Below are 15,000 nucleotides of genomic sequence, written 5' to 3'. Positions count from 1 at the left end.
ACATGATAGCATCACGCAGTTGCTGCAGATTTGTCGGCTGCACATCCATGATGCCAATCTCCCATTCCACCACATCCCAAAGCTGCTCTATTGGATTGAGCTCTGGTGACTGTGGTGGCCATTTGAGTACAGTGAACTCATTGTCATGTTCAAGAAACCAGTCTGAGATAATTCACGCTTTATGACATGGTGTGTTGTCCTGCTGGAAGTAGCCATCAGAAGATGGAGACACTGTGCTCATAAAGAGATGAACATGGCCAGCAGCAATACTCAGGTAGGCTGTGGCGTTGACACCATGCTCAATAGGTACTAATGGACCGAAAGTGTGCAGAGAAAATATCCCCCACACCCTAACACCACCACCACCAGCCTGAACTGCTGATACAAGGCAGGATGGATCCATGCTTTCATGTTGTTGATGCCAAATTCTGACCCGACCATCTGAATGTGTCAGCAGAAATGGAGACTCATCAGAGCAGGCAACGTTTCTCCAATCTTCTATTGTCCAGTTTTGGTGAGTCTGTGTGAATTGTAGCCTCAGTTTCCTGTTCTTAGCTGACAGGAGCGGCACCCGGTGTGCTCTTCTGCTGCTGTAGCCCATCCGCCTCAAGGTTGGACGTGTTGTGTGTTCAGAGATGCTCTTCTGCAGAGCTCGGTTGTAACGAGTGCTTATTTGAGTTACTGTTGTCTTTCTATCAGCTGGAACCAGTCTGGCCATTCTCCTCTGACCTCTGGCATCAACAAGGCATTTGCATCCAAAGATCTGCCGCTCACTTAATATATTTCCTCTTTGTCAGACCATTCTCTGTAAACTCTAGAGATGGTTGTGCGTGAAAATCCCAGTAGATCAGCAGTTTCTGAAATACTCAGAGCAGCCCGTCTGGCAGCAACAACCATGCCACGTTTAAAGTCACTTAAATCCCCTTTCTTCCCCATTCTGGTGCTCAGTTTGAACTGCAGCAGATCGTCTTGACCATGTCTACATGCCTAAATGCATTAACCTGCTGCCATCTGATTGGCTGATTACTAATTTGTGTTAACGAGCAGTTAGACAGGTGTACCTAGTAAAGTGGCTGGTGAGTGTATATATTTAATACATATTAATTTTCATTTTAGTAAGTCAAGTTAAACTGTGGGCTATTATGTTAACTAAACCATACAAAGTGTTTATTTAAAGTACTGACGTAACAAATACTACATTTAAAATGAATAAAAACTATGAAGATGTTTTTATGATAAAAAAAAAATCACACAAAGATGTGACAAAAGAAATTAATATGAAATTAGAAAAGATAAAAACTTATTCATCCAGTTATTTACAACTACAGCTGCAATAGTACTGCAAACAAGAGGTTAATATAAATTAAAATGTATTTAATTTCATTTAAGAGTTAAAAACATTTACATTTAAACCAAAACACTAAATCTGCCAAGATAAAATTTCCTGGAAAAGCTGTGTGAGGTTTGACATGCTCTGTTTCAGTGTCAGAGGCGATCTGCAGTGTTTGTCTTGTGTTTACAGAAGCTCTTTTAATCAGGCCTTGCATGTTTCTGCTTCACTCTGTGTTTATGTTTCATGCCACAATATATACTGACGAATTTATCAGCCGCTTGTCTTGGCTTCATCTCATTGTTTTCTAGGATCAAGTCTGCCCGCACTATTACCTACAGCCAGTTCAGAGAGGCGCTGGCGGAGCTGGCCAGAAAACGCTTCAAAGAGAAGAGCAGCGAAGACGCCGCCGAGGAGGTTTACAAGATGATCGAAGGAAAATCCCCCGTCATTGCAGGAGTCACGGTAAAGAGCTGCGCTCACATGCTGATCATAATGACCTGATAATGCGTAATTCATCATAAAAAGTCTTGCGTTAAAAATAAATAATTATGGTAACACTTTATATTAATGTTCTGTTAGTGTTTACTAATTAATATGTAAATGCACACAACCATGTAAATATGGTGTTTGACTATATATTTGCATATATTTTTTTGTTATTATATACATGCATATAAATAAAGTATTGAAGTATATATTTACATATATTTTTATTTATAAATTAATATGCAAATATTTACACAAATACTGTGTTTACATGCATGTGTGCATTTATAGCTCACATGTAAGTAAATGCCGTATTTGAGTGTATATTTGCATATATTTATTCGTTAATATATAAATCCACACATGCGTGCAAATACAGTATCTGAGTATATATTTGTGTATATTAATTAATATATATGTATGCACATGTGCATGCAAATATGGCATTTGAGTATATATTTGCATATATTTATTCGTTAATATATAAATGCACACATACATGCAAATACAGTATCTGAATATATATTTGTGTATATTAATTAATATATATGTATGCACATGTGCATGCAAATATGGATTTTGAGTATATATTTGCATATATTTATTTGTTAATATATAAATGCACACATGCGTGCAAATACAGTATCTGAGTATATATTTGTGTATATTAATCAATATATATATATGCACATGTGCATGCAAATATGGATTTTGAGTATATATTTGCATATATTTATTCGTTAATATATAAATGCACACATGCGTGCAAATACAGTATCTGAGTATATATTTGTGTATATTAATTAATATATATGTATGCACATGTGCATGCAAATCTGGATTTTGAGTATATATTTGCATATATTTATTCGTTAATATATAAATGCACACATGCATGCAAATACAGTATCTGAGTATATATTTGTGTATATTAATTAATATATATGTATGCACATGTGCATGCAAATCTGGATTTTGAGTATATATTTGCATATATTTATTCGTTAATATATAAATGCACACATGCATGCAAATACAGTATCTGAGTATATATTTGTGTATATTAATTAATATATATGTATGCACATGTGCATGCAAATATGGATTTTGAGTATATATTTGCATATATTTATTAGTTAATGTATAAATGCAACATGCGTGCAAATACAGTATCTGAGTATATATTTGTGTATATTAATTAATATATATGTATGCACATGTGCATGCAAATCTGGATTTTGAGTATATATTTGCATATATTTATTCGTTAATATATAAATGCACACATGCATGCAAATACAGTATCTGAGTATATATTTGTGTATATTAATTAATATATATGTATGCACATGTGCATGCAAATCTGGATTTTGAGTATATATTTGCATATATTTATTCGTTAATATATAAATGCACACATGCATGCAAATACAGTATCTGAGTATATATTTGTGTATATTAATTAATATATATGTATGCACATGTGCATGCAAATATGGATTTTGAGCATATATTTGCATATATTTATTCGTTAATATATAAATGCACACATGCGTGCAAATACAGTATCTGAGTATATATTTGTGTATATTAATTAATATATATGTATGTATATGTGCATGCAAATATGGATTTTGAGTATATTTGCATATATTTATTAGTTAATATATAAATGCTCACATGCATGCAAATACGATATTTAAGTATATATTTGCATATTTATATATTTTATCTGAGTGTATGTTTATATTTGCATGTTTTTTAGGGTGGGGCTATCAGTCATTTCAGGCGGAGCTAATAGAGTTTTAGGCCAGGGCTAACAATCATTTAGGGGCGGGGTTATTAGCCATTTACAAATTATTGGCAAATATTTGAAAAAGAATACAAATTTCACACAAAAGCACAGCTGTTCAACTCATGAGTAACAGACAGAACTGATCATGTGTGGATGAATTCCATCTACGTTTCTCTCTGTTTCTGGACTCTCAGAGTGCTGTAGCATCCCAGACCGTCTTTGCATATATTTATTAGATAATACAATTAGGGGATCACACTCCTTATCCTCCCTGGAAATGTGTATTCAAGGGTACTGGAGAGGAGGATCCGGCCGATGGTTGAACCTCGGATCCAGGAGGAACAATGCGGGTTTCGTCCAGGTTGTGGTACTCTGGACCAGCTCTATATCCTCACTAGGGTGCTCGAGGGTTCATGGGAGCATGCCCAACCAGTCCACATTTGTTTTGTGAACCTGAAGAAGGCATTCGACCGTGTCCCTTGTGGCATTCTGTGTGTGCTCTGGGAGTATGGGGTCAGAGGCGCTCGGTTAAGGGCAGTCTGGTCCCTGTATGAACAGAGCAGGAGTTTATTTCGCATTGCCGGCAATAAGTCAGACTTGTTTCCAGTGCATGTTGGAGTCCAGCAGGGTTCTCTTTGTCACTGGTTTTGCTCATAATTTTTATGGAGAGAATTTCTAGGCGCAGCTTTGGGCTAGAGGGGGTCCGGACCAAAGGATTTCATCTCTGCTATTTGCTGATGACGCTGTTCTGCTGGCTTCATCCGACATGGACCTTCTACATGCACTGGGGCAGGCTGCTGTAGCGTGTGACTTGGCAGGAATGAGAGTCAGCACCTATAGTCTAAGGCAGGGGTCAGCAACCCGCGGCTCTAGAGCCGCATGCGGCTCTTTATCGCTGCCTTTGTGGCTCCCTGGAGCTTTTTCAAAAATGTTTGAAAATGGAAAAAGATGGGGGAGGTTAATATATTTTTCTCTTTTAATATGATTTCTATAGGAGGACAAACATTTTTAACGTATTCAAATGCTGTAAAAGTGTGTAGAATTAATACTTAATTTTAACATTTCTGTCAACAAAGTTTTGCGTCATAACCTGCGACACACGTTTCTATCAGCAGGGCGGGATGCCAGGCAGGTGGCTGTTGTAAACAAACCGGGAGATAATAAAGCATGGAAAACCGTTCACAGATGGTGACTACATGAAGGAGTCATTCATAAACATATTAAAACACCTATTTGACTTAAAAAACAAAACCAAGATAATATAAAAAATAAAGATATACCTTTCTCCACTAAGACAGTGAAGGAAAGGACTATTAAAATTGCAGTAACATCACCGATCAGCAAACCAAGAACATTAATTCAGTGCCAGCATACTCAATTGTCTGTGATGTGACCGATATTCAACGCGCTTTTATGCATGTGAACTCTGATTGGCCGCAAGAAGAAATGATCAAATTATACCACTGAAAGACAAGAGGCTGTGCTGAAGTGTTTAAATGACAACGGAATAAACACCAACCACCTGATTTCAGTGGCTATTTAATCATGAAGGCTCATTATGTATTTGTAGCCAACTTAGTCATTTTTATAGTAGTCTAATATAGATGCATACAGCATGTGTTTCCTTCATTATAAGGTTTATATAAGGCTTTACATTTTTTGCGGCTCCAGACATATTTGTTTTTTGCTTTTTTTGGTCCAATATGGCTCTTTCAACATTTTGGGTTGCCGACCCCTGGTCTGAGGTCATGGTGCTCCACCGGAAAAATGTGGAGGAAAGTCCTCACCCTAGGTGGAGGATTTGAAGAATCTTAGGGTTTTTTTAATGTGTGAGGGAAGGATGGAGCGTGTGATTGACAGGCGGAACGGTGCAGCAGCAGCAGTAATGCGGTCGATGTACCGGTCCATTATGGTAAAGAAGGAGCTGAGCCGAAAGGCAAACCTCTATTTACCGGTCAGTCTACGTTCCTACTCTCACCTATGGTCATGAGCTTTGGGTCTTGACTGAAAGGATCTCGGATATAAGCAGCCAAAATTCCTTTGCAGGGTGGCAGTGCGCACCCTCATGCTGCGTTCACACCAGACGCGGCACGCGCGTCAAGCGCGAGTGATTTACATGTTAAGTCAATGCAAACGCACGAATAGACATCATGCGGCGCGATACGCGCGAATGGCGCAAATTGCGCGAATGGCACCGGGCGAATTGAGCGTTTTGCGTGTTTGACGCACTTAACGAGCGTTTTGTGCGAATCTCTTGATTTCGAAAATCTGAACTTCAGCGTACATTCGCGCCGCGTTAACCAATCAGAAGCTTGCTCTTGTGGGGGCGTGATTGTGACGTAGAACCTGTTGTCGGAGTTCCGAGGGAAATCCTCCTGCCTTCACCGACAACAGTTCATCAAACTCGGCTTGGCTCAGTCAGAAGCTCCGCTGAAAGCCTCCGTCATCCAGGTTCAGTTTCTGGAGGAGTTTATGAGCTCACAGAGCTGGATGCACCTCTGAAAGAATGTAGTGGACTCAGACACGACCCTAAACGTATCGACGCTGTTTTTCAGTCTTCATAAAGCACATAAACACTGTTATTTTCTTCATAAAATCCATGTTGGCCATTTAGCTATGAAGCTAGAGTCACCAAGCAGACAGAAGCCCTGCCCATCACGCGAATCCACGTCTGTTCTGAGGTGAATTTGACGCGCGGATGAAGCAAGTAAACTTAAATGTTCACGCGGCTATTTACGCGCGAATAGCGTGATTTATCCGCGCGTTCCGCGTCTGGTGTGAACACAGCATCAGAGATAGGGTGAGGAGCTCTGTCACCCGTGAGGAGCTCGGAGTAGAGCCGCTGCTTCTCCACAGCGAGAGAAGTCCGCTGAGGCGGCTCGGGCATCTGTTTCTGATGTCTCCTGGACGCCTACCTAGGGAGGTGTTTCAAGCTTGTCCCCAGGCCTCAGGGAAGACCCAGGACATACTGGAGGGACTATGTCTCTTGGCTAGCCTGAGAATGCCTCGGGATCCTCCCGGAGGAACTGGAGGATGTGTCTGGGGAGAGGGAGGTCCGGGGCTCCCTCCTGAGAATGCCCCCACAACCTGACCCCAGATAAGTAGAAGAAAATAAATTAGTTAATGTATAAATGCACACATATACGGTATTTCAGTATATATTTGCATGTATTTATTAGTTATTATAGAAATGCGCACATGTAAATACAGAACTTGAGAATATATTTGCATATTTTATTAAGTCGAGGCTATCAGTCCTTTTGGGTAGAGTTAATAATCATTTAGGGCGGGACTAACAGTCATTTAGGGCGGAGCTAACTATCATTTGGGGTGGAGCTAACTGTCATTTGGGGCGGAGCTAACCATCATTTAGGGTGGAGCTATCAGACATTTAGGGCAGAGCTGTCAGTCCTTTGGGGCGGAGATAACAGTCATTTAGGGGCGGGGTTACCAGTCATTTAAAATTATTAACAAGTACTTGAAAAAAATAAAATAAATTCACACTAACTGTAATTCACCCAGAGGCGCAGCTATTCAACTCATGAGGAAAAGACAGAACTGATAACGTGTGGATTAATTCCATCTAAATGTGTCTGTTTGTGGACTCTCAGAGAGCCGTAGCGTCCCCGACCGTCTCCCGCCTGACGGACACCAGCAAGTTCACCGGCTCCCACAAGGAGCGTTTCGACGAGACGGGCCGCGGGAAGGGGAAAGCCGGCCGCGTGGAGCAGCTGGACACATCTGGATACGTCTCTGGATACAAGCATGCAGGCTCATACGAGAAGAAAACCCAGAAGCCTCCTCAGAAACCCCTGTGAGATCCTCCAGCAGCAGCAGAAGATTTAAAGCACAAAGGGATTTTTCCATTTTCTATTGAGGGTACGTCTGTTTATCCCCCCCTGGTGAATAACCTGTTCCTCTTCCTATAAGTGTTTTATTTCTATTAACTGGAACGCTGTTTACATCCGACGTCACCAGCTGGTACGTTCCTAACAAAACCCCCATGATGCCAAGAGGAAAGTGACTACAGTATTGCTCTGGAGATTGACATCAAATGCTCACTTCGATGTTTGGGGCTTTTTTTAAAGATGCAGTGGAGTCAGGCCTGAAATATGCTTTACATGCAAACATTTCAACTGTGCAAGTCTGAGCTTGCAAAAAACAAATCCTCCAGTGAAAGTATTTATTCTTTAAATAATTCCAGAGTGCTGTTTAACAGAGCAAGGATATTATAACGGGTGGCACGGTGGCTTAGTTTTTAGCACTGTTGCCTTACAGTGAGAAGGTTGCTAATTCAAGCCCCGTCTGGGTCAGTTGGCATTTCTGTGTGGAGTTTGCATGTTCTCCTGGTGTTGGCGTGGGTTTCCTCTGGGTGCTCCGGTTTCCCCCACAGTCTAAACACATGCGCTATAGGGAAATTGATGTACTAAACTGGCCATAGTGTACGAGTTTGAGTGTGTATGCGTGTTTTCCAGTAAAGGGAGGAAGGGCATCAGCTGCATAAAACATATGCTGGAATAGTTGGTGGTTCATTCTGCTGTGACGACCTAATAAGGGTCTAAGGAGAATAAATTAATGAATGTCTACAGCAGGCGTTCGCAAACTTCACATTCCAGGTCCGACCTAGACAAATACAATCAATTTGAAGACCCACCATGATATAAAACCAAACTAAACAGACATGCTGATGTAGTATAGAGAGCACTTGTCATTTACCATTTCATATGCATGAACTGTAATAACAATTAATCATGATACAAAAAGGTTAATTAGAAACAGAAAGATATGATATCCGGGCCCTCACGGTGGCGCAGTGATTAGCACGATCACCTCAAAGCAAGAAAGTCGCTGGTTCGAGCCTCAGCTGGGTCAGTTGGCATTTCTGTGTGGAGTTTGCATGTTTTCCTCATGTTGGCGTGGCTTACCTCCGGTTCAAAGTCCAAAGACATGGTGAATTGAGTAGGCAAAATTTTCCATAGTGTATGTGTGTGAATGAATGTGTTTGGATGTTTCCCAGTGATGGGTTGCAGCTGGAGTAAAACATGTGCTGGATAAGCTGGCGGTTCATTCCGCTGACCACTGATTAATAAAGGAACCGAAAAGAAAATGAAAGAAGATATGGTATCCATTCAAAGGTCGAAACAGCAGCCTAATGGTCATGTTAAGACTATGACAGGAATGGCTATGAATATGAGTGCAACTGGTTTACAAGGACGTGCAACAATATTTCTCAAGGACTCAAATTTTTTAATTATTTCTAAAAATATATAAACTTCAACCCTTAATGTAAGTAATTTAACTATGTATAACAATGCCCAACCGGAATGAACCGCCAACTTATCCAGCACGTTTTTACGCAGCGTATGCCCTTCCATCCGCAACCCATCTCTGGGAAACATCCATACACACTCATTCACACCTATACACTACGGACAATTTAGCCTACCCAATTCCCCTGTACCACATGTGCTTAGACTGTGGGGGAAACCGGAGCACCCAGAGGAAACCCACGCGAACGCAGGGAGAACATGCAAACTCCACACAGAAACGCCACCTGACCCAGTCGAGGCTCAAACCAGCAACCTTCTTGCTGTGAGGCAACAGCACTACTTACTTCACCACTGCATCGCCCTCTTGCCTTTCATTTACCCTAATTACCCTAGTTAAGCCTTTAAATGTCACTTTAAGCTGAATACTAGTGTCTTGAAGATTATCTAGTCAAATATTATGTGCTGTCAACATGGCAGATGAGTTATTAAAACTATTAAGCTGAAAAAGAAATATGTTGAAGAAATCTCTTTGATAAGCAGCACTTTGGAAGTATTATCATTTCACTGGAGTGCTAATAATTGTGTCGTTACTCTGCTAGGGCTTGAGTGTCCACATACGTGGACAGCACATTTTAGCTCTGAAGTGACTATTTAAAATACTTTAAATGTTTTACATTTTGTTACAGACATACAGTGTCATCCTGCAACTGTTTTACAGCATATGAAACGTCCCAAACACTGTTTTTAACTGACCAAAATGGGAATAAAAAATAGTTTTTACTCTCTGATAGTCAAAACATGTTCAAAAAATTCTCTATGTTAAATATGCATTACAAAACATTCAGGAAAAAGTGTTTTACGTAAATTGGGACCACGAGTCGACATATGGACATCATTTTCTCTAAAAGTACATCATATCAAAAGATGATACTTAGGTTTGATTCTAATTAGGTTACAATAAGCCCAAATAGCAAAGAAAAATAAAAAATGCATGTAAAAAACACCCTGCGCCTTAAGAGGTTAAGTGTACTTTTTTGTTCATCTTTTATTTTAATGCACATTGCTGATGATTTCATCTGAAGCAACTTGCATTGAATTTAGTGTCTACCACTGATCCTGTGATATTGTTGAAATATATTATACACTGCACAAATGTGCAGGTTTTGTCTTGTTTCTAGATCAAATATATAAAAATATTTAAATCAAGAAGCATTTTCTGGACAAGGAAAACAACACTGTGCTGTTTTCAGAATTACTGCAGAGCTTTTCCAGTATAATCTGCCAGTGTTTAAGTCAAGTAATGTTATTTTATTTACACCACTGGCAGATTATTTCAATAGTATCTGGATGCAGCCTTTATGATGCAAGCTGAGACTGCATCAATGTCAGACACAGTGCACTCAAATGGAGCTGGTGACGTCACTGTGACGGGTAGGGTTAGGGGTGGGGTTAGGTGAGCGCATTAAAAAGCATTGGATGCAGCCCAGATTGCACTGCACCAGGTCTGCAGCCAGACCCCTCTCGATTATTTGCTTGTTTTAAGGAAAAACTCACTATTTCTGTAAACATTCATTCATTTTCCTTTGGCTTAGTCTCTGATTCGTCAGGGGTCGCCACAGCAGAAGGAACCTCCCACTATTCCAGCATATGCTTTACACAGCTGTGCTCTTCCAGCTGCAACCCAGTACTTGGAAACACCCATACACTCTCATTCACATACACACTCATACACTACGGCCAATTTAATTAATCAACTCCCCTATAGCGCATGTGTTTGGACTGTGGAGGAAACCCACACCAATACGGGGAGAACATGCAAACTCCACATAAAAATGCCAACTAACCCAGGCAGGACTCAAACCTGCGATCTTCTTGCTGTGAGGCAACAGTGCTAACCACAGAGCCACCGTGAAAACAACACAATATTTTTTTCTTTGTCCAGAAAGTGCTTCTTGATTTAATACTTGTGATATATTTGGACTAGAAACGAGACTGCATTTGTTGAAGAGTAACTTTCAGATATCAAACGCTTTCATACCATGAATTATAGCTTAATTTAGACTCTATTTTAAGAATCTTCATCATGTAATCAATGCTTTTGCTCTCACAAAATCTGTTTTTGTTTGGTATGTGCAGACATACTTAACGTCAGCTTGCACAATATAGCAAATAACCATATTATTGCCAATTATTGCAAACCATAATATTGCCAAATTAGTGCATTAACTGATAATCAAACCATTATGTCATGCCTGTAGAGTATGTTTCAGGCCTGAGAGAAAATATATTTAAATTTATTCGTACAAATATAAATTGCACACAATGACATTTAGATACATAATGATGAATCAAATATGACTGATGCTTCTTTTCCTGCTTCCTTAAAGTCATTATTCTTTATTAAAGAGGCCACATGATGCTGTTAATATTGTTTATGCTTTAAAGGTCACATGAAGTGCTTCGAAATGTGCATTTTTATTTAAAGTAGGACTTCATCTCAACCAAAATAAGAAGAGATTGTGGTGGGGTGGGGGGAAGGAGTATAGAGTAGCCCCTCCCCTTTTTAAAAAACAGCCAATAGCGTTTTGCTTGATCACAGCTTTGCTAATGAGAGCTGCTGAGCTTATGCGCATCAAATAAGAAGTATCTTAAAGGGGGCGGGGCATGTCAAACTAGGGATTTAAACGATTATAAATTTTGGTGGTACGATTATAGTCTGAGAAATAATCACCTTGTGGTGGAACATCAACCATCAGTGCTCTGCTCAGTATGATAGGCTAATGGCCGCACACTCACTGAATCTCCGAAATTATATATATTTTCATATAGGCACTATCCTTATAAATTGCATAGTTGCCAAAACAAAATAAACTGCATATTTGCCATCTAAACAACTACATTGTCGCCTGAAAACCTCAAAAGTACATTACATTGTCCAACAGCTGCAATATTTGTCAAACTGTAGTCCTCTGCTTGCCACTCAAGTGGGCGGAGTAATACACAAGGGTGAAGAGGCTGTGCGAGTGCTGATATTAGTTTAATATCTCACAGCTTTCAGCCAATCAGATTCGAGAACCAGACAGAACTGTTGTATAAAGTGCTATATTGCTTGGGTTGGTGTTGTATATTACACTATAAACACCTTGTGATGAACTGCCTGTATTTTTTCTGTTATTTTACACACTTATTTCTCTATATATATCATTTCTTACACGTTATATTATTTTAAATAATTATTTTTTAGGGGTTTTCACCTTTATTGATAGGACAGTGGAGATATAGAGACAGGAAAGTGTGGGGAGCAGAGATAGGGGAAGGATCAGCAAAGGACCTCGAGACGGGAATCGAACTCTGGTCGCTGCGAGCACCTTGGTGCTATGTGTTGACACACTAACCTAGGCTATTGGCGCCGACACGTTATATTATTTTAAACTACAAAAATGTCACTAAAAGTCACTTTGTTAAACTGCAAAGTTGAATTTTTAACATGAGAAGTGGACAGAGCAGAGATTAACATCCCATAATTAAGTCACGATCACAAGAAAACGAGAGAAAAAAATAATTGAATGCCTTTTAGGACTCTTAGGACAATTACAAAGCATCATGTGGCCTTTTTTAAACTATATCAATATTCAGTTTGCATCGCTTATACTGTATGTTTGATCTAAAACTGAAGTCCAACCATGATAAAGAACTGACCGCTGGTGCTCAAGATTGTATATCTAGTAGTTTGGTCGATGTTTTTGTAGGGTTGATGGCTTAACTATGTATTTATGATGATTCTCTATGAAACACTGCCTGTTTGTTTTAATCGTGGAGTGATTGAATAACTATTATGTGAAAGGAAACAACATCAGCCGTTTATTAATTTAACCTTTTCATCTGTATCTTAAAGCAAATGCATCATTTGTTATGTCGTCTTGCCTCAATATAATCATAAAACTCATCACAACTAAGAGCTTTGGCCAAATTAAATGACAAAAATTAAATAATTGGTAGATTTTAATACATAGTGCTCCGCAAATATGAGTTCACCCTTCACAAATCTCCCTTTTACATTCATATTTTTCTATAGGAAGCTTTATAATATTATATTAATCCATATGCATTAGATTAAGCAGTACTGAAGCCAAATCTGAAGCTAATCTAACAAAATAGCTTAGGATAAACAGTCTAAAAATAAGACACAAGTCTTTATATTAGGGAAAAATATTAAATAAAATAGCAAAAATCATAAGAAACAAAAAATTATATAAAATTGTGTTTATAATATTTTTTTGCATGAATTTAAATGTATTTTCTTTCTATTTCTAAAGACTTTTGGTCACTAAAATGTTATTATAATAAATATATCCATTTAAAAAATCTGTTTTGTTCAAATGCACCAATATATATTAATAAAATTATGCATAAAAATATGCATTTTCAAAATGGGGTGTACTCATTTATGCTGAGCACTGTATATATTTAGTATTTAATGATCTTTCTGCCAACTCAAAGCTTTATTAGCACATATTTAAACCTATTATGCTGATTAAATCTGCAGATATTCCAAGATATTTCGTAATCTGCTGTGGTTTTAGTTTGAAAAGCACTGTTATTATATTTAACTTGTCATATCAAGGCACTTTGCTGTTTTATTTTGTATTAGTACGTGCAGTGTTTCTGCCTACAGAATAATGTTTACATGAGAAGTGACATGCTGTAACTAATGCTGGTGTGGCATGAGTCTAAATCAATACATTCCCTTTACCATGACTAGTGTTGGGGATTATTTATAAACGCACTGCCATCTGAACACACTGGACAACAGCCAAACTGCAGGGTTCCCACGCATTTACACATGGCTCTTCTGTCAGCCGTCCAGTCAGATTCCAATCAGATTCTGAATGATTCACTGATTAATCATTCGAAGTGATTCATGAATCATTGACTCACTGAAGATTGAAAATGATTTGAAGATGAATCATTCAAATTGATTAAAGAATCAATGATTTGCTAAAGAGAATGCCTTATTTAACTCAGAATGCAAAATAAATTTTAATGTAATTTAATTCTCTAATATTTGACGTGTTTTTGGAGCATTCAGATTTAAAATGATTTGATGATGATTCATTTTAACTGACTCATGAATCACTGACTTGATAAAGAGAATGACTTTATTCACTCAGAATGCAAAATCAATATGTAGCTAATTTAGCGAATAACAAAAATAATATTAATAATAATGTTTTTCAAAATAAAAATCCCTAATATTTGACATGTTTGTGGGAGCGTTCGGATTCAAAATGCTTGGCCAATGCATCATCGTAAGTGATTCATGACTCGTTAATGAGAATGACTCAATTCATTCGGAATGCGAAAGCAATTTAAATTTAATTTAATTCTGTAATATTTGACATGTTTTTGGAGCATCAAAATAATTCATTGATTAATCATCATTAATCATGTTTGTAGGAGTGTTAAGATTCAAAATGATTTGATGAATCATTCTAACTGATTCATGAATCACTGACTCGCTAAAGAGAATGACTCAATTCACTTGAAATGCAAAACAAAATGCAGCTAATTTAAATAAATTAATTTCAAATTAATTTTAAATTAATTAATTTCAAAATAAAATTCCCTAATACTTAATTCATTCTAATTGATTCATGAATCACTGACTCGCTAAAAAGATCGATTCAATTCACTCGGAATGCAGAACCAAAATATAGCTCATTTAAAATGTTTGAACATGTTCCTCAAAACAATTTTGCCTAATATTTGACATGTTTGTGGAACCATTCAGATTCAAAATGATTTTGAATCATTGAATCTCTGAATGCAAAAGCAATTTAAATAAAAAAAAAATGAAAATCTAAATGTAATGGTGGCGCAGTGGGTAGAATGTTCACCTCACAGCAAGAAGGTCGCTGATTCAAGCCTTGGCTGGGTCAGTTGGCATTTCTGTGTGGAGTTTGCATGTTCTCCCCGTGTTCGCGTGGGTTTCCTCCGGGTGCTCCGGTTTTCCCCACAAGTCCAAAGACATGCGCTATAGGGGAATTGAGTAGGCTAAATTGTCCGTGGTGTGTGTGTGTGTCTGTGAATGAGAGTGTATGGATGTTTCCCAATGA

The 15,000-nt window shown here is 38.3% G+C and overlaps 3 protein-coding genes across 16 annotated transcripts in view; 1 reads left to right on the top strand and 2 right to left on the bottom strand.

The window, feature by feature from the left end:
• The window catches only part of smpd5 (sphingomyelin phosphodiesterase 5), a 706,732-nt gene that overhangs the window by 646,160 nt on the left and 45,572 nt on the right, over positions 1 to 15,000 (bottom strand). The gene's annotated exons all lie outside the window — the stretch shown is intronic.
• The window catches only part of tppp (tubulin polymerization promoting protein), a 41,302-nt gene that overhangs the window by 24,726 nt on the left and 1,576 nt on the right, over positions 1 to 15,000 (top strand). For 2 of the 7 annotated variants that reach the window (XM_087288246.1, XM_087288245.1), the window contains exons 4-5: positions 1,642 to 1,795; positions 7,226 to 9,887. In XM_087288246.1, the coding sequence (XP_087144372.1) occupies positions 1,642 to 1,795; positions 7,226 to 7,432 (361 nt within the window). In that variant the 3' untranslated portion in view covers positions 7,433 to 9,887. Of the gene's footprint in view, positions 1 to 1,641; positions 1,796 to 7,225; positions 10,547 to 15,000 lie in introns of those variants that run through there. The other 5 variants (XR_015512189.1, XR_015512192.1, XR_015512191.1 and 2 more) reach the window with 5 other exon arrangements.
• cep72 (centrosomal protein 72) overlaps positions 12,132 to 15,000 on the bottom strand; it is a 20,309-nt gene continuing 17,440 nt past the window's right edge. For 2 of the 8 annotated variants that reach the window (XR_015510466.1, XR_015510468.1), the window contains exon 15: positions 14,028 to 15,000. This exon is cut by the window's right edge and continues 58 nt beyond it. The gene's annotated coding sequence lies outside the window, so the exon portion shown is untranslated. The other 6 variants (XR_015510476.1, XR_015510481.1, XM_087285750.1 and 3 more) reach the window with 5 other exon arrangements.

The sequence above is a fragment of the Danio rerio genome, chromosome 16 (assembly GCF_052040795.2).
Source record: "Danio rerio strain M-AB ecotype USA chromosome 16, GRCz13ab, whole genome shotgun sequence".
Classification (NCBI taxonomy): Eukaryota; Metazoa; Chordata; class Actinopteri; order Cypriniformes; family Danionidae; genus Danio; species Danio rerio.
The sequence above is the reverse complement of the archived record's forward strand: the minus strand, read 5'-3'. Positions and strand labels throughout refer to the sequence as shown.